General features: G+C 17.8%; 4 protein-coding genes across 4 annotated transcripts; 1 reads left to right on the top strand and 3 right to left on the bottom strand.

Annotated features, from left to right (window-relative positions):
- Positions 1-657: 657 nt before the first annotated feature.
- PmUG01_08063600 (fam-m protein) lies at positions 658-1587 on the bottom strand (the record flags this gene model as incomplete). Its single annotated transcript, XM_029004787.1, has 2 exons — positions 658-1353; positions 1492-1587. 2 exons carry the CDS (start codon positions 1585-1587, stop codon positions 658-660), a joined length of 792 nt encoding a protein of 263 aa, XP_028861442.1.
- A 9426-nt stretch (positions 1588-11013) lies between these two features.
- Positions 11014-11815, top strand: PmUG01_08063500 (Plasmodium exported protein, unknown function; the record flags this gene model as incomplete). Its single annotated transcript, XM_029004786.1, has 2 exons — positions 11014-11082; positions 11216-11815. The coding sequence occupies 2 exons, from the start codon at positions 11014-11016 to the stop codon at positions 11813-11815; spliced, it is 669 nt and encodes a 222-aa protein (XP_028861441.1).
- Positions 11816-12804: 989 nt separating this feature from the next.
- On the bottom strand, positions 12805-13692 carry PmUG01_08063400 (fam-m protein; the record flags this gene model as incomplete). The annotated part of the gene is made up of 2 exons (XM_029004785.1): positions 12805-13468; positions 13631-13692. 2 exons carry the CDS (start codon positions 13690-13692, stop codon positions 12805-12807), a joined length of 726 nt encoding a protein of 241 aa, XP_028861440.1.
- A 2673-nt stretch (positions 13693-16365) lies between these two features.
- On the bottom strand, positions 16366-17338 carry PmUG01_08063300 (fam-l protein; the record flags this gene model as incomplete). Its single annotated transcript, XM_029004784.1, has 2 exons — positions 16366-17124; positions 17252-17338. The coding sequence occupies 2 exons, from the start codon at positions 17336-17338 to the stop codon at positions 16366-16368; spliced, it is 846 nt and encodes a 281-aa protein (XP_028861439.1).
- Positions 17339-20214: the final 2876 nt, after the last annotated feature.

Here is a 20214-nt window from a genome sequence, read left to right as displayed (position 1 = left end):
TTAAAAGGTATTAAGGATATTTTAATAGTAAGTACTTTTTATAAAATATTTTACATAAATTATAACATATAAATAGAGTATTAAGTTCTTGCATAAATTAAAAATATATATAATACGCACATATCAATATAATTATATATCTTCAATACCTTTAATAAAATACAAAACAAGTCACATTTAGTGTTAACCTTAATATAATAAAACATTTACTTAACGTTAACAAGTAACAATTTTAGTCTAGAACAAGATATAAAATATAAAAAAGCACTTATTTATTAAAATACAAATTATCACAATATTCAAAAAGGATATATCTATTGCGACAGTATACATTTAATTTAAAGAACAATAGATTAATTTTCATAAAAATGCATATAAATACATAAATATATATATTTTATCAAATGAATTTAATAAAGATTAATTAATACATTAAAATATATAATTTAAGACATTAGAATGTTATGATTCTTAGAAAAATTAAAAAGTTAATTTTTTACTGCGGTCATAAAAAATCCCGTTTATGCAACACATGTATTTGTAAAGTTAGAATAATCATAGTCATATCTATTAATAACATAAAATTAAAAATATCAAAAATATCATATTATATTAATAACTTTATTACAAAAAAATACATACTTATAATTATTCATGCTACTCAGATATATACTTAATTTTCTTATATTTTTCATTATTTCGTAAGATCTTAGGGATAATTAATATGATTAAAACAGCTAATATAATGGTAATTATGACAAATGTTGCTAGAAAAAAATGTTCTACTCCTGGTATTACTGCTTGTGCTTCTGCAACACCTCCTAGACCTAATGTGGTGTATATAAATTCCCAACAAGTTTTAAATGGTGTAAAAAGTGCCTCCTTAACTGATTCATACACACGTAATATGGGTAATCCTATTCCCAATAAGAAAAAAAAAAAGATTATAGTAATTCCACATCCGTAACTTCTAAATTTTATTTTTTTTAAAGCTATATTTTGAATTCTCCTGTTTTTTTCAAGAAAAGCGTCATAATCTTTTTTTTTTATCCATTTTTTTTCAAAATGAAAATACTTTCCATCAAACATTCCATTATTATAATCTAATACTTCTGTATAGTATTGCGCCTTATCTAGTATGCTTCTATTAGCTTGTTTTTTTATTTCTTTCGACCCTTTTTCATTATTAGATAAATTTCTTTTTTTCCATTCCCCATAATTTGACATATCGTCCTTTAACCCTATATTATTTGAACTCATATACTGTTTATGTTTTCCTAGTAATCGATGATTTATTGTGCCGAATTTATGATCAAAGTCCAATTTCTCATTCACAGATCTGTTAAAAATCCTCTAAAAAAAAAAAAAAATTAAATATGTACTATTTAGTAGAATGTAAAAACTAACGTAAAAAAAAAATTATTATTAATAAATATAAAATACTGAGAATAAATATAATACAAATATCCTTAAATAATACTATCATACTACATAACGGTTAAAATGACATATCCATGTTAATAGGAAAAACGCAGTAATTTTAATAAATAATATTAGATTAATTTTTTGTTCCATAATATTCGTCATTAATATTTTATTTTATATATTAAATAAAATAATAATAATATTATTATATACTTGCTAATACAAGGTATGCTATATATATTTTAAAATCTCTTATTTTTACCTCTATGTGAATACTTAATAAAATATATATAACTATAATAAATATTACATTTACAAAAAGAAATAATCGAAAAATTATACTATTAAAATTTTATGTTAAAGCTACTATAAAAAAAATAAACGTTCATTTTAAATAAATAAATTGAATACATTCATAAATAATCAGAACATGTTATTTAAATATTTAACGTAATGTATTGATTAAAATATTTTTTTTTTAATCCTTTTCATAATAATGTAAAAAGAAAAGTATATGTTCCATTAATATTTAGAAATATTGAGCTTATATAGAATATGTAGTAGGTATATAATATATATATTATACATTTATCTACGTAATACAAAATAATTACAAATATTTCGAATTTTATTCTATTAAAAAATCGAATTTTATTAAGATTCTATTTTAGAATTACATGTAAATATTATTAAACATATTAATAATATAACTAAAATAACTGTTATATTATATGAAAAAAACAACATTATATGTTATGTGAATTATAACACATTATTTATTTACTGATTAATCATATACTGTATTTTATATACTATAAGATATATAAAAAATAAAATTTATTATATACTATCTAATCAATGAAGAAAAATATTTTTTAAATAAAAATTTTGATTGATATTTTATTTTTGTATGATAATTTTTGAAATTTATTATTTTAAATTAAGTTTAACTTATAATATTTTTTATAAACAAAATAATTTAAAATTTTCAATTTAATGTGTTTTTTTTTTTTTTAAATAAATATATATATTTAAAAGTAATATATTAAAAAAATAGAAATTATAAAGAAACATAATGAAATTTTTTTTAGAAGTGAACTTTTTTATTAATGTTTATTTAAATATTATGCCAAATTTTCTAGAACTACGCGTGTTTTTTCGAAAAATGTAAATACATAGGTTCTTTCACACGTTATGCAATATATTTTTAAATGCCCATGTCGTATGGTAACTAACAAAATATTGGTTTTAATTTTAGGAATAAACTTTAATTTACATAATGGCATTTTTTAAAAAACTTAACTTATATAACGTAAATGTTCATATATAAATTTAATGAAAAATAATATATATTATCCTCATATAATTGAAACTTTTAGTCAAAAGACAGTATAATATTAAGATTAAAATATACTGCGGCTTATAGTTTTCATAAAAGTATAATATTTTTATTAATTAGCATATAATATAACTTGGATTTTTGTTTACATAAGTTTATATTATTAAAAAAATATTAAAAACATCCAATAAAATTCTTTGTTATTAATGTATAATCCTTATCCTTTAGAACATATTTTGGTATCTACAATTTCTGCTGTAAACAAACGTAAAGAAGAAAAATGTAAAGTACCACAAATATATCATTGATTATCTACATATTATGATGTTATGAAAAAAGTTTACTTACCTTAAAATTTATTTTCAAATTGTTTAATTAAACATTATTATATCTATATTATTTTTTTTTATAAAATGCATATTATTTAAGACAGAACAAAACGAATAAGTATTCTATAAAGCTTGCTAATTATAGATTAATATTCATACAAAAAAACTTTTGTCTTTATACAATTAAAAACAAAAAAATATAATAAATTTTAATTAATAAATTTATTTATTTACAGATATCTAAGTAATTCTTATCAAATAGTTTTTTATCTAATCATTATGCAAGTTATATAATGATACATGTATTTTAAGCCATTCATTTATTTATAAACTTTCATTAATTCCAAAATTTGTAATGTACTACTAAGAATTAATTTATAAAACAAAAATATTATTAGTTTATATTTTTAATTTCATTCTAAAGTATACATAAAATCGAAAAATATATTAAAAATATTTTTATATGAAATAATCTTTGAAACATCTACCTCTCATAATAATTTCCAAAGAATATTTCTTAATATTTCTATAAAATATACATACTGACAAAAAATAGATCATATAGTTTTAGTTTTAGTATATAAGAAACAACAATATATATTTAAATTAAAACGATTATATAATAAATTTCTTTAAGAAATTCTACATATAATCAATTATAACCATAAAAAAGACTATAAAAATATAAAATTCTTAATAACCTATATTACCTTAATAATTGAGTGAATTTGTATTAATTCCAAACTTGTATATCAAATAAATGGCGATCATATACTATATGATAAAATTTTACATTAAAACTTTATGCATATAATTTTCTCACATATAGTTCTTACTTTTGTCAGAAATATTTAGTTATACGTATTTAATATTACAATGAAACAATATATATATATATGTATAACAAGTGACAATAATAAATTAACTCATAAAAATACAGTATAATAGTAAATGAAAAATAGAACCATAATAAATATTTAATAAATACCTTTTACTTTTATGGGTGAGTACATATATATATTATATATGAATTATAATAAAATTTATGTACATACAAGACACAGGTGTTTTTGCGAAGATAATATCATTAAGCATAAAGAATACCTTTACTAATTATATGAAAAAACTCTTTTCTTTAATCGATGAATTTAATACTAGTCTTTATATTCATTTCCTTGAATATAAATTATTTATTTGAATAATATTACTAGAATATAAATAAACGTAGAAATACTTATACTAGACTACGATAATTCAAGTATATCTCCATTATTACTAATAAATAACAATTATATATTTTCAACTATAAGCCAAGGATTGTTAAAGCCTTAAATAATAACTCCAAAATAAATTATTAAAATAAATAATAGAAATACCATTAAAAAAATTATTGCATATAGCTCAAATATCAAAGCTGTACTTTTATATTCTCAACGTATTAAACTTTTATTCTGGGAAGAATCCTTACATCTCCTATATTTATATATATGACTAAATGCCCTATATAATATTTTCATAAAAAAATTAATTATCTCTTCAAACGGTTTACATATAATTGATGTAAATTTTGTGACTAATATTCTGAATGAAGCTTTTGTATTATTTATATTCATATATTTTTATTTTCCATTAAATTCTGAAATATATTTATCGTCTTCATTTTTTGTATCATAATACCTATTTCCGAATAACGTAGCTTTCAATTCTAAATTTTCTGTCTATATCTTATTCTCTAACAACAAAATATCAGTTTTTGAATATAATGTTTTACGGATACTATTCATAATATCTAAAAATTTATCAAAGACCAATACAATGAAAATAAAATATTTTAATTATTAACAATGTGATATGCTTATATACTCTTTAATATACTATTATTGTTATATATATATACATAATATAAAGCAACAAGGAATATTAAGTAAAATTTCTTACATTATATTATTATACTACTTTGTAGTAATTAAACCATGAGCACTTATATAGAAGAAATAAAGAAATTTTTACTAAAATAAGTAAAAATTTTCATTTTGTTTTTAATGTTGTAATTATTTAATTTTATATTGTTTTTACACTTATAAAAAATTCGTTAAAATTTCATAAGGTACTAATGAAAGTATACGGTCAATTAAATTATAAATTTTATTATTTTTCTTTTCAAAAAAGTATCAAATTTTATAATTTTTATGTACTAAATCTTTAAAAAAGCAAAGTTAACTTTAAAAATATTTTAATTAAGATTTGCAATATCGTTATTAATAAAAAAAGTAACATTTTTACAAGTTCTGATATATTAAATTTTATTGATAAATGTTTGAAATATATATATATATATATGTATATTTCCCGATAGAAGAATTAAAATTTTTTGTTATTTATAATTTTTAGAAATAAAATAAAATTGATCTTATGGTGTTTAATTATTTGATTTTATATTTAAAATATACAACATATATCGCGAATATGCACATTAACATATATATTAGTAATATAAATATTCATTTTTTTCTTATTTTCTATTAGTAAAAATAGATCTGTGTACTAATTATAATTCTTAAACATTATTTATTTATTAGAAAACTTAAACTATATATGAAATTTATTGATTATTATAGGAAGTGAAAAAAAATAAAAATAAGATAAATATTTGCTTTGTTCCACATATTATAAGCTAGAAATAAAATATACTTAGTATAAATGGAACACGTATTCACTATTATATTAAATTTTATATTCTTGAATTTAAAACTCCTATAAAAATTTTATACTATAAAATGGAAAATCCAAATGAGAGGCTTTACAATTTTATATCTAATAGATATAAACAGAATCTTATTATCATTATGAAATTTATCTTATTACAATTTATTTTTTATTACTAAAAGTAAATTTTTTAAAATTATGAAATCATTTATTTCCTTATTTTCTTTTTATTTTTTTCATTAAAAATAAAAAAATTTATATCTTCGACAGAAATTTATATAATAGAAAAGAAATAAAAATATAATAATAAAATTTTCACGAACGTTCCTTCTATTATTATGATAAGTTAAAATAATTTCAACTAAAACTACATACAGTATAAAATAATATTGTTATGAAATGTGAAGTATTATATAAAATAAAATTTAGGAAAATGTTTAATATATTATTTTTTTTCTTGAAAATTTTATATAGTTCAGAACGTTATTTTTATAAATGATTTCTGCAAAATATTATATATTATATTAAAAATTTTATAAAACTAATTTAAATAAAACAAATTATATTTTTTATGAAAAAAACCTATGAATGCAAAAATATATATATTAGGATTCTTTTTTACATTACTATATGTTCCACTTGGTTAATTTCGATAATTATAAAAATATTGTATATTAAATTTAATTTTTTAATTACCCAACAATAGACTAATATTGATTTGATATATTAAATTTCTCTTCTAAAAAATAAATAATTAATTAAAAAAAAAATCATATTATATTATTGTTTATGTCATATAATTCATATTATCCTATGACACAGAACTTAAATAGGATAATATTTTTTTTATTTCATTCATTTATATGTGTGTAGAACATGTATTTATATATATTATATATATAATTAAAAAGTATTTGTAAAGATAATGCGTTCGTTACCATAAAATATTTTATTACTTCACTTCACCTTAATTTATGAATATTACAAATTTTCATTTATATAAAGAAATGTAAGGACGTATCATAATAACTGGAGTTATATATTACAAGAAATTAATAATGATACAAATTATGTAAAAATATAACTTTTTAATTAATAAATATTTTTTAGATTTTTATGTAAATAAGTGAGATATTTATATATAGGAGTACATATTTTTTTCTAAATAATTTTTTGAATTTTTTATCTAATAAATATATTCACGTAATTTTAAATTAATTATTCATATTCAACCAAATAAAAGTATATATATAAATAATTTACATTTATTCTCAATATATTTAACCTGTTTATAAGTAAATATATATATCAGAAATAATTAATATTGTTAAATGAATATATATATATATATATATATATATATATTATATAAAAACATTTAGATATATTAAGAATATACCATATAAAATAAATAGGAAAAAAATATATCCTAATTCTAATAAAATTTAAGAACACATTAATCTTTTTATTCTATATCAAAACATTTAAGTATATCTAGATAATTTTATAATTATTAAATATTTCCTCAATATATCTCCAGGATTTATTATTAGTTAGAATACAATAACTTTCAATAATTTCTGATATAAATACCTCTTTACAGGAAAATATTATGCTTAAAAACAGTGCTAACTATTGTTTTTGATGAGAGATTATATTTTACAGTATATAGTAATGTTAGGTGAATGTTAAAATACATAACTAAAATATATTAAATCTTCATACATTGGATTTATAAAACAGAGAAGCAAGATTAATAATCACAAACGTGGTGTTACAAGTAATATTTATAAATATCTTAAATGTACATCATTCTAATTATTTTAATTAAATTTATACCTTTTTTATTTCCATCCTTATAGCACAGTACATCGAATATACAGTTTTCACAATATATTTTCTACTTTTTCTAAGAGAATCTGACATATAACTCGTTTTTGTAGTAAAAAATTTATTCACCATTTACAACCATCAATGTATGTTATACTTTTTTTTATTCCAGATTAAGTTAGTCCTTATATTTTTTAATTTAATTAGTCCTTGTACTTTTCTTTAATTATTATTTTGTCTAGTTTTTTCTAACTTGTGTTAATTTTTTTCTTTTCAATATTTACTTATTCATCATTTGATGATACCTTTCTTTTCAAAATTACATTTTTTTCTTCAAATTCTTTTACGTAATGTACTAATAGTATACCATTTTTTCAATGCAGAGAAGAATCCCTTTTGTTCCTATAGTTCATAGATTTTCTAATCGGTAACTCAAAATACAACTTAAAAATATATTTTACTATTTCAAAAAGTGTTTTAGTACATAATGAGAAAAATTCATTTACAAAAATGAATCAAAGAACAACAGAAAAATATAAATAATAAATAAAATGATAAAACATAAAATGTGTTTATTGTAATTATATCATATTATTGTAACAGTGATAAGTTCATATAAAAAGGAAAAATTAAATTTTCATGAGGAGAAACTTAATTTTATTTTTTACACTATTTTTCTATAGTAATCATAAATTTAGTACGAAAGAATGTGTTCAGTATACATTTCGTACTCCTATTTAATTAAAAGTCTTTATTTAATCTCTTATATAATTTTACTCATTGTTTTAAATTTATCAAAATTATTTAGTAAACTATATATATATATATATCGATATATATACATACACATAGTGTATTCGATGATAGCATAAATAACAATAAAAACATAATAATTATGTAGTAACATTTCCTTATAAATTTGCTTATATAATAGCAACTTAACTTATTTTTAACATAATCTATAAAATTTAGTTACTTAGAAAAGAAACCAAATCAAAATTATACTAAAAGGACGGTTTCATTATAAATAATAATTTCAATAATAAAAAAATTACAATCATTTTTATATAAAAAGTATAAAACATAAATAAAAAATATTTTATTAAAATTTAAAAAAATATATTTAAAAATTTTTGTTTACATATCAATTTACTTAGTGTTTTTTTATTCTTGTAACAAAATATTATTCTTCAAATAAGCACAGTGTCACTAATTCTACTACTACAGGTTATAATTCTTTAATAATTTTATGATTCCATTTCAGGAAAAATAGTTAATGCATCAAAATAATGTAACAAATTTATGTATACTCATTATAAGAATTAGATGCAATATTCACATTTTTATAGTATATATAAATATTATATTAAATATAAAGTTTTAACAAAGAATAAAAACTTTGTATTCTGTGTATTTTGAATATCACATGAACAAAATAAAAGTCCTCTTTTTACATGCCTATTTTAAAAATCTAGTACATTTGTATTAAATTTCATATTTCCTCCTTTATATTATTTTACTTTATTATTTGTCTTAATAAATAAAAAAATACTTATATATACGTAAAACCGTGAATGATTTATTTTTTAATATCAAACTTATGATTCTATAATTAAAAAATACATAAAGCTAATATAATAAAGTAAATTCTTAAGAGTAGAGTAATTAAAAAATTAACACTAAAACCTATTGTTTTTATTGTTTTTTCTTTTTATCTTTATTCAAGTCAAGTACTTTCAGAATAAATTTTTTCATTAAAAAAGTGTAAATGTTTATTTGTTATTAATAATGCCAAATACTTTAATTATATTTCTTTTATTAATTATATATATATATATTATGTATATATACAAGGTAAAAGACCCAAAGTTTTTTTTTTTTTTTTTTATCATGTACATCTTTTAAGCATCACATTACATATAATAAAAGTGCACGCTAAAGTTTTTATTTATATTTTTACTTTTATTTTTAAGCCATCTTAATTTTAACTTTATAAAAATTTATTTTAAAAAAATTTTTATAAATTACAAATATGATTTTTTATAAGTTATAGTAAAAACAAATCTAAAACAAAAAAAAAAATAAAATAAAATAAAAATATTTCATATAAATCTCAAATAAAACCCTTTCAGTATACTTTTCCTTTTTTTTTTTTTCTACTAGTCATATGATCTAATAAACTATCCTTATTCAAAGATTTTGCTGATATATATCTAACCAATATTTTTCTTTATCAAAATTTTTGATAATAATCTTGGTAATGAAAAAATATATATAATTATAATTAACAAAAAACAAATGATCTTATTACATGAAAAAAAAAATGAAAGAATAAAAATATTATACCAAATAATACCAATAAAATATTAAAAAAAAATAGAGTACATTTAAAATATACAACGTATAATTTAATTGTTTTTGTTTTTAATATATTATATATTGTTATATTACTGAAACTTTTATAAAATAAGGTATATTAATCTCTCAAATATTATAGTTTTAATATGAATTTTTATTACTATATCATTGGAATTATTGACATAAATATAATTATACATTAAGTGAAGTGAATAAAGCAAGTTTTAAATTATTATTCAAAATAAATATTTCATATATTATTTATAACATAAAAATAATAATTTATACATGTTAAATAATTATATTTTCTCAACCTAGGTTTTATTAATTACTCTAGATCAAATTATTTCAAAATCAAATACTATTTACAATATAAATAATGTATGTATATTATAATTTAATTACTTCTCTTTATAGTCCAATTTTTTAATTAATAATTATTATCAAAAATAATTACAATTGTATATTTAGTATATAACTAATAAACAATTTTTACAATAAATTTTTTAACAACAGAACTAAATATATTTGTTCTAAAAATATGTTTCCATTGTATTCTAATGCTTATATTATTATTAGAATTTCATCTCATATTATGTCCGCATTAAAGCAATACATTATAAATGTATGTAATATATATATATATATATTTTTGTTTTTTTTGAAATAAAATTTTTGTATATTCAGTTATAATATTAATACATTTTTGTCTTAAAATACATATTAAATCCTTTTTTATTTGTTTACATTGAATAATATTAATTAATAATATTTTTAAAATTAGCTATTTCTAAAGTATATTTTTTTTAATTATAACTTTATTCTTGTACTTCAATATGTACTACAGTTATATTTACTTAAAAAAAAAAATCTAAAGACTTGTTACATCGATAATATAGAAAACAATTAGACAAATTGTAAATTAATCATTTACTTCTTCTTTTCGAAAATATCAAGTATATCTAGTAAATTATTATATAAGTTTTTACAATTTTAAAAAAAATCATTATAAAACAAAATAAAAAAATGCTTGTCTTTTTCATTAAAGATTTTATTTTTTTCTGTCTAATATGGATTTTAAAATATTCTAACGAGGTATCATAGTTATTATACTTACATTTATTTCTTGTTTCTTTTTATTTTATTTTTCTATATAACAAAAAAATATTATTCATAAAATATATAAAAATATATTTTTAGAAAATTTCATTTGAACCTTTACTTTTAGAGAATTATCTATGATAAAACATGGAACGAGAAATTGAACCGAAATAAAATATTAACAGATAAATTTAACAGGCGATTATGTAATGAAACAAAAACATCTGTGGAAGATGAATATAAATATTCCAAAGAAAAAATAAATGATTTAAAAGGCAAAAGTACTGAAACATTTGAAAAAAAGCCATATGTATTAGAGCATAATAATCTTTTCCAAAAAAAGGATAATGAATCAATATACAGTGATACTTATCAAGAAGAAATGAATTATTTGATTCAACGTAGAAAACCTCAAAAACATGGAGCTTCTAAATTTAAGAATAATTTAAAAGAAAAATTGCCTTCATTAGAACGTTATGATAATATTCAGAACAATAAAAATGTACACATGGCTTTTAACAAATTTCCCTCAAAGAATGACTCATCTTTGTTCCATATGAATTCACGGAAAATATGTAATTTTTTTAATTATGAAGATAAACTTAAAGCTACTGAAAAGAATAAGCAAAAACACTCATCCAAACATGAGAATTTGTCCTTTTACATTTTTTTATCATTAACAATATTTATCCTCTTAATTGGATACTTATGTGAATGCCTTGTTTAAATATTTGTTTAAGTTGGACTTTTGTAATAATTATGCCTGTTACTATTTTATATTATAACCAACTATTCATTGGTATTTCTAGTAAAATTTTTTAAATATTTTGTTCTGCTTCTTTGGATAATACAGTTTTATTAAATTAATATGCATAAAATTATCTGATAAATTAAACTAAGTTTAATATAAAATGAAGAAAAAGTATTTATTGCAAAAAATTAATTTTATAAATTTATTATAATAATTCTAATGTGACTAAAATTTTAAATGTTCAATTGTAAAAAAATATATGCCGCCAGTACATTAATATAATATGTAAATTATTTGCTTTTTTACATTTCACCCAAAAAATCGGCTTCATATAATTTTATATTTCTTGTAATATAAGTAAATTATTTTTATTTTTATTTTTATTTTAAATTATTAATGTTTCAAAATTTATGTAAAAATATACTTTCTCAAGTTTTATATATACATATCAATGTTATAATATATGTTCAGTTTGCTCCAATAAATATAAAAAAAGACATATATATATTTAATATAAAGTTAATTATTCATTTGTCTTAATATGTGTACAAATAATAATTTTAAACTGGAATAAGGCAAAAAAGGGGTCACCATCATATAAAATTTAAAATATATATTATAAAAAATGAATGAAAATTTATTATTTAGTATAATATATAATAATTTTAACTGCAAGGTATATATTCTATATAAGAATCTATTTTAAAGAAAAAATATATCTTTTAAACAATAGTATTTATTTATTCTTAAACAACAATTTATAATTCAAAATGGAAATCGTTAAAACTTTCAAATTCACAAAAATTTTAATAATATAATTTCTTACTTTTCGTAGAAATATGATATGATATACATATGTACAACTATAAAAATATTTCAATATATCTATGCCTAATAAGGATATATATCTAAATATATTATAATTGTTACTTTATATTAATAACTTCCCTACAAAAAAAAGCATATTACATATTGTTCATTTGTATATCCATCAACTTAATTTTTTCATATTTTTCATTATTTATTAAGATCTTAGGTATCGTTATCATAATTGTGATAGCTAATATAATGATAAGTACTCCAAAAAATATTAGCGAGATATAGTCTTTTATTGAAGTAGGATCAATCAAATAACCTACTATTCCTAGAATATTCTTTTCTAAAGGTCCCAGAAGCTCTAATGCTTGTAATATAGGGAATCCTATTCCAAACGTGAAAAAAAGTGAAAAAATAGCAAATGCAAATCCGTAACTTCTAAATTTAATTTTTTTTAAGTTTATATTGCAAATTCTTCTATTCTGTTTTTGAGAAATCTCATAATCTTTTTTATTAACCCATTTGTTTTTAAAACGATAATATATTCTATCTAATGTTTCCTTATTACAACCAGTAACTTGTTTATAGAGTCTCTCATTATTTAATGATTTATTAGATTCTTCGCTTCTTCGTATTCCACCTTTTATATTATTAGATATATATTTCTTTTTATACTCTCTATAATTTGGTCTATCTTCTTTTAATACAACAACATTTGAACACTTATTTAGTTTATATTCAGCTAGTAATCTATAGTTTCTTCTAATTAAATTTCTACTAAAGTTATAGATCTCATTTGAAGATTTGATAAGCCTATTCCAAAAAAAATAATAAAAGGTAAATATTTCATATTTAACGTAATAAATTATTCCATTATAAAAAGTATTATTAATAAAATAAAAAAAAACACCATCAGAAGGTATATGATAAAACATTCTTATAATATCATACGATATCATTTATAAATGGCATAACCATGTTAAAAGAATAAATGCAGAAATTTTAATTAAAAACAGAGGTTTGATATTTTGTTCCATAATATACATCTTTGATATAATAATATATTCGATACAAAAAAAAATTAATAATAATATACTTCCTTTAATGTACTATAGTATATTTGTTAATAAAAAAAAAATTATTTCTTTGTAAATACTTAGTGAAATATATATAACTGAAATATATTTTACAATATATATAAAAAGGTAAATATATATAAAAAAAGGTATTATAAAAATTTTACCTTAATAATATTTATGCAAAATATACTTTGATTAAAATAAAATAATTTAAATTTAATCATAATTATTCAAAATATATCATTTAATTTTTTCATTTATTTTACTAATTAAATAGTATTTTTTCTAATCCTTTTCAGAATAAATGAAAAAAAAAATTGGATTTCTTACTATTTGGAATTATTGAATTTCTTTAAAATATACAACATATAGAGTACATATATAGTATATTTCCTTATTATTAAAACTTTAATTACTAATTATAATAATGTTATCTTATTGAAAATTAAATATTATAAGCATTATATGAAGCAACTTTTTATTATTCCGGATAAATATCAATTATTATAGTATAATAATAAAAACAAATAAATAAAAAATATCTAAGTTTTTTTTATTTTAATTAATAACACATTTAAATACTACTTAAATACATATACTATTTTACAGTGTATAATATATTTAAAACATTAAATTTATTTTTTTCTACTTAATATATGAACTATTATCTATTTTAAAGTTAATTTAGAGGTTGAGTTTTATTTTTGTTCCATTAATTTTTAAAAGTTGTCATATTTGCTTTTAATTGGTAATATAATATTTTAATGAAAAATTGTTATAAATATGTACCAAATGTTTTAATATTTTTTTTAATTATATATATTCTGAAGAAACAATAATATAATAATAAAAAGAAAAAGAAAACTATTTCTATAATACAATTATTTGATATATCAATAGATATATATTTTTTTTGAACCGATTTAAATATTCCAACATATTATATTAAAGGGTAGAATTAACACAAATTAAATAAAAAATAAAAATAACTGATATTTTATTTAAAATTTATGTTGGAATTATATTCAGTTTCCTAGGAGCAACATCTACATGTTTATCTTATGTTGCCCTTATCTTAAATATGCTTATTACAAAGAAATATATATGAATGAGGTGTTTTATTTACATAACAATATCTTTTAAATTTATGTTTAAGAGTAATAACTAAAATATATGTTAATATTATGCTTTTGTTTTTATTTTTATATATGTAGAATCAATTTAAATAAATAAAAATATTCGAAAAACGAATGCGTGCTCAATATATGTATTAAACTTATTCAATGAAAAACAATAAAAATACATATAACTTTTTACATATATATTATTAAAACTTAACTAACAAATAATAACCATAATAAGTATCTAAAAATTATCTATAAAATATTTTTTCTTTTCTCTTTTATTTTGTTTTATATATTATAATTAAATTGTAGAAGTTACTAATTCTATATATAAACTACACATATTTTGATATATATTTATAATGTGTTCAACATTTTACACATTATATAATTATATGAAATCCTAGTTCATAAAATATATATAAAAATATTTATACTAGCATCATTATATTATTTCAAAAAAAAATATATATAGATTCGTTACCCTTAAAGGTAATTTTTATTTTTATAAATATATAAAATATTTAAAGGATATATTATTATTAAAAAAAAAAAGAAAAGAATTCCATTATGGCATATATTCATATATAATTTCCTTATATACAATTCCTTTATTATATTATAGTAAAAACAAAGTTAACAATAATCACATAATTTATATATTTTCATTATAATATGTATTTAATTAAACTTTCCAAAATTTCTGTAACATCTCAGCCAAATATACTAATAATAAATTAAATACATTTAGCTATTTATTTAATTTTAAATATTTAGAATTCCAAACCTAAAAAACTATTAAATCTAACCAATATTTAATGTTTATATTATTTAATTATATATTTATATTTTCTCTTTTATACCATCTAAAAATAACTCAACTTTTTTAAAAAGTCATTTACAAAAATTATATTCTATAGATCATTTTTCATAAAATTTATTTTAGATAGTATATATCATGTTTTTATTAGATATAAATATGTATATATAAATGCTACAAAATAGATTCACTTCATTACATAAAATATGATACATTTATAGATAATTTAAATATATTTATGCATTTCATATATTCCTTCAACAAACTATAATTTTAGACTTGAGCTATAGAAAAATATAAAGTAGAATTTTTTATGTTTCATGCATGAGTTCACACGCGACTTCAATATAATTATGCGAATTGTCTTAATATATATTAATTTTAACTTAATAAAATTTATTTTTCTTAAAAACCTATTTATATACACAAGTGTATCTATAAAACCAAAAATATTTCATAAAACAGACGTAATATATTAATGTTCACATTTAAAAAACTTAAAATATATAAATAAAGAAAAAAAATTAAAACATATTTTTTTACAGTTGTGTATCAGAACGCGTATATTTATGTAAATTTACTTATAAAATTTATGCAGTTACGTATATGTTTATTAAAAATATCACTAAAGATATTATATATTAGATAATGTTGGATATTTCTTTGTAGAATGATAACTATACCTTATTATTCATTATACCTTTTCCTGAACTTAATTTCTTCATATTTTTTAACTTTTTTATGATAATAAACAACACCTAATATAATTGTAATGCCTAACATGAGGAAGGATATGCAGTATATTGACGTCCAAAATAAACTTGTTACATATAAGTTTGCATCCTTACTATTACTTTTAATAATTTTGAAAATCTCATTCAAAGGTGATGTCTTTTTTAACAATTTACCCAAAATACTTTGCCAACTATTATTTACATAGCACGTATTCACTATCCAAAATAACCCCCTCACAAGTCCCAAATCACTAGAATAATCTAATATGATTGATACAGATAACAACAATAATAAAGATAAAGGTAAAAAAAATCGTAATTTGTGTTTTTTAAGTATTATTTTTTTATAAAACTTATCACTCAATGTTCTGTTATTTTTAAGAAAATTTACATAATCCAGTTCTTTGAATATTTTTTTTTCTAAATAAGAACATTTTTTTGTTACAAGTATACAAGATTTATTTTTCACATTTTTTTCATATCGTCTTGCATTTCTTGGTAGTTTCTCATTGGATTGTTTCTTTTTTTCTAAGATGCATTTTTCATAATAAGATATATCATTTTTATCATTCACTCCACTTTGTATCTCTTCTTTTAAACATATAATACCCGCATTCATATTCTTCTTATATTTTTCCAGCAAACGATAATTTCTTGTAAATAATTTTTTATCATGATTGTAGAATTTAATCAAAGATCTGTTATGCGTACTCTGAAAAAACAAAAGCAAAATTTATCATTTAAACAAATGAATAATTTCACAGTAAAAAAAAGTATTAACATATATAAAACATGAAAAATATAGTTAATACAAATATTAGTATATAACTTTATCATACCATATAAGTACACAAATAATATTTCCAACTTAAAAATATAAACGTAGAAATCTTAATAAATATCATTAACTTAATTTTGTGTTCCATGTTATAGAAATTTTAAACGGTAATATAAAGGGAAAGAATAAAATTAACAATAATACAATATATGATGTATGATAAAAGACACTATTATTTTTTATTTAATTTGTTTTTTATATTTTCGTACAATCATTATAATATTTCTATAGTGTAATTTTGTTTACAACAGAGATAAGGAAAAATAGCCATAGAAATAAACTATAGTGTTTTTATATTAATGTTATATATAAAAAAATAAACTTAATTAAAATTATATAAATTGAATTCATCAATAAATATTCTAAATTAATATAAAAATTATTTAATACAGCAGAATAATTATATAATTCTTTATTAATTTTATTCACAATAAGAAAAATAAAATATATATTCCATTTTTATTATATCTACATATTGAATTTTTATGGAATAAAGAAAGTAGGGAATATAAATAATGCACTGTTACGTATATTCAGAGAATAACTGCTAATTTTAATTATGTATTCCTATTAATATTTCTAATCTGATTAACATATCAATTTTGAAAAACAGACTATTATAGCCAAAATATATTAAATAGTATTAAAATATAATATTTCTAATATCAAATGAAAAAATCAATTTTTTATGATATATAAATTGTAACGATATCTTTATGTACTAATTAAATATATGAATTCTTTTATAGTCTACAATATGTTTAACATATAAAAATTATGATAATAAATAAACTATGAAAAATAATATTTTTAAAAAGTAAATAAATTATAATTAATTATTTTTGTATAATAATATTAAAAAAGTATAATTTTTAATTAATTTTAATTTGTAATATTATTTGCAAATGAAATATTTTAAAATTCTTCTGTTTAGTTTCTTTTCCTTAATTAAATATAAATTTTTATTAGAATATCAATATAGTAAAAAAAAAAATATCTATCGTTGTCTAAAATGTACCAATATCCTAAAAATATAATTTTTATTATATATAGGTCATTTCTAGCACTAATACTCATATTATTATTTTTTATATGTATACATATAACTATATATTTTTAAGTAATTTATTTAAAGAAGAACTAAATCAAGAATTACTTTAGTGTAACAATAATATAACATATGCACTATTATATCATTTATTGTTAAAACATTATACTAAAAAAATTAATATTTTCCTACATATGTACCTTATATAAATTATAAATATAAAAACATATTTTGAAAATTTCCTACAAAATAATATTAACACATATCCAAAATCTTAAATACAAATATGTATAATTTATGTAAAAGTATATAACTTCATAAAATGTTATATTTTTAATATTAAATAAAAAATTAAATATTAAAAGCTTTAAATTTTTTATTAGCAAAGCGATCAATTACTTTGTGCATATATTTCCAAATATGTATCTTAAGATATTTAAGTCCCTGTATATTTTCGCATAAAAATAAAATTTTTTATATTTTTCATAAAATAAAAAATATTATTTCAATTATATATATACCGAATGGTTAGTATATCAAATATTAGTTTTAATTTGGAGTTCAAAATGAATTTATGGAAAAACGCTTTTAAAAAATTATCGTTTATAAGGTAAGAATCTTATAAATAAATGCAGCCAAGAACCATGCAAATATATTCTTATTTTATAAAAAAATTTATAAAAATAGATTAACATTTTAATGAATATATATTAACTCTTACAGCACTAGTGAAAGAACAATAACCATTATTCGAATTAACTTATGAGATTAATTTTCTTTTACTTAATATTATATTATTAAAAAGAGGTAGATTATATATTTTCAAAAACATTTTTGGTTCTTAATATAAATTCTGTATGTTTTTGCACATAAGTTACTTCTACTCATGAGGTAAATAAATATATAAAGCAAAAATTTCAAGTAACACAAATGTATAAATAATTATCCATATATAATTATGTTACTAGAAGAACTACATTTATAATTAAAACATATTCACATTTTATTTAACGGTTAAATGAATATTATTAATAATACATCATTTATTTTTACTAGGGTAGTGTTTTTTTAGACAGAACAAAATGTGTAATCGTAGTATAATACAATCCAATATTGACTAATGTTATTCAATAATTATACTAACTGGATTTTTTTTTTATACAGATATGTATAATTTTGTTTCCTTATAGATATGTAGGTAAAGTTTATAAAAATGTTTTATATACAATAATTATTTTAAAAATAATAAATCGGTGCAGATTTCTTTACATAATTATAAAGCTTCATGAATTCTAAAACTAATAATGTGGTATTCATAATTCATTCTTAAAAGTAATAACATAATGTTATATAATTAAAATGTCACACAAAAACTATGCAAAAAAATCTAAGGAACTGATAAATAAATGCTTATATGAAAGTAAATTTTAAATATTCGTTTCCTATAATAATTGTTTTAACAAAGATTATTTGTTTAGTTCTAATTTTATTAAAAAATAGACTTGAACAAAAAAAAAATTGAATTTTGTTTTCTTAAATGAAAAACACCATTATATATATAATTTGAAAGCAAAACCTAATATGTAGATTTTAAAACACAATCAAATAATTAAATAAAACTATAAAAAAAAAAAATAAAATGCATGATTCATAAAAATATAAATCACCTCGCTACATAAGTCAAGTTGGAGTAGAGAATATTTTATATTTAAATTAAATAATTCTTTTTTTATTATAATAATTATTTACATAAATTTGTACAAATATTTTTTCATATAAAAATGTTATATTCTAAATATGAAAAATTTTACTTCGCATTTTTATGAATCACAAAGATATTTAATATATTATATATATATCCTAAATTAGAGTATTAAATTATATTAGAGAAACATTAAGATAAATAAAGAAGTACA

Source organism: Plasmodium malariae (genome assembly GCF_900090045.1).
Source record: "Plasmodium malariae genome assembly, chromosome: 8".
In the NCBI taxonomy this organism is placed as follows: Eukaryota; Apicomplexa; class Aconoidasida; order Haemosporida; family Plasmodiidae; genus Plasmodium; species Plasmodium malariae.
This window is presented reverse-complemented; position numbering and strand designations above follow the sequence as displayed.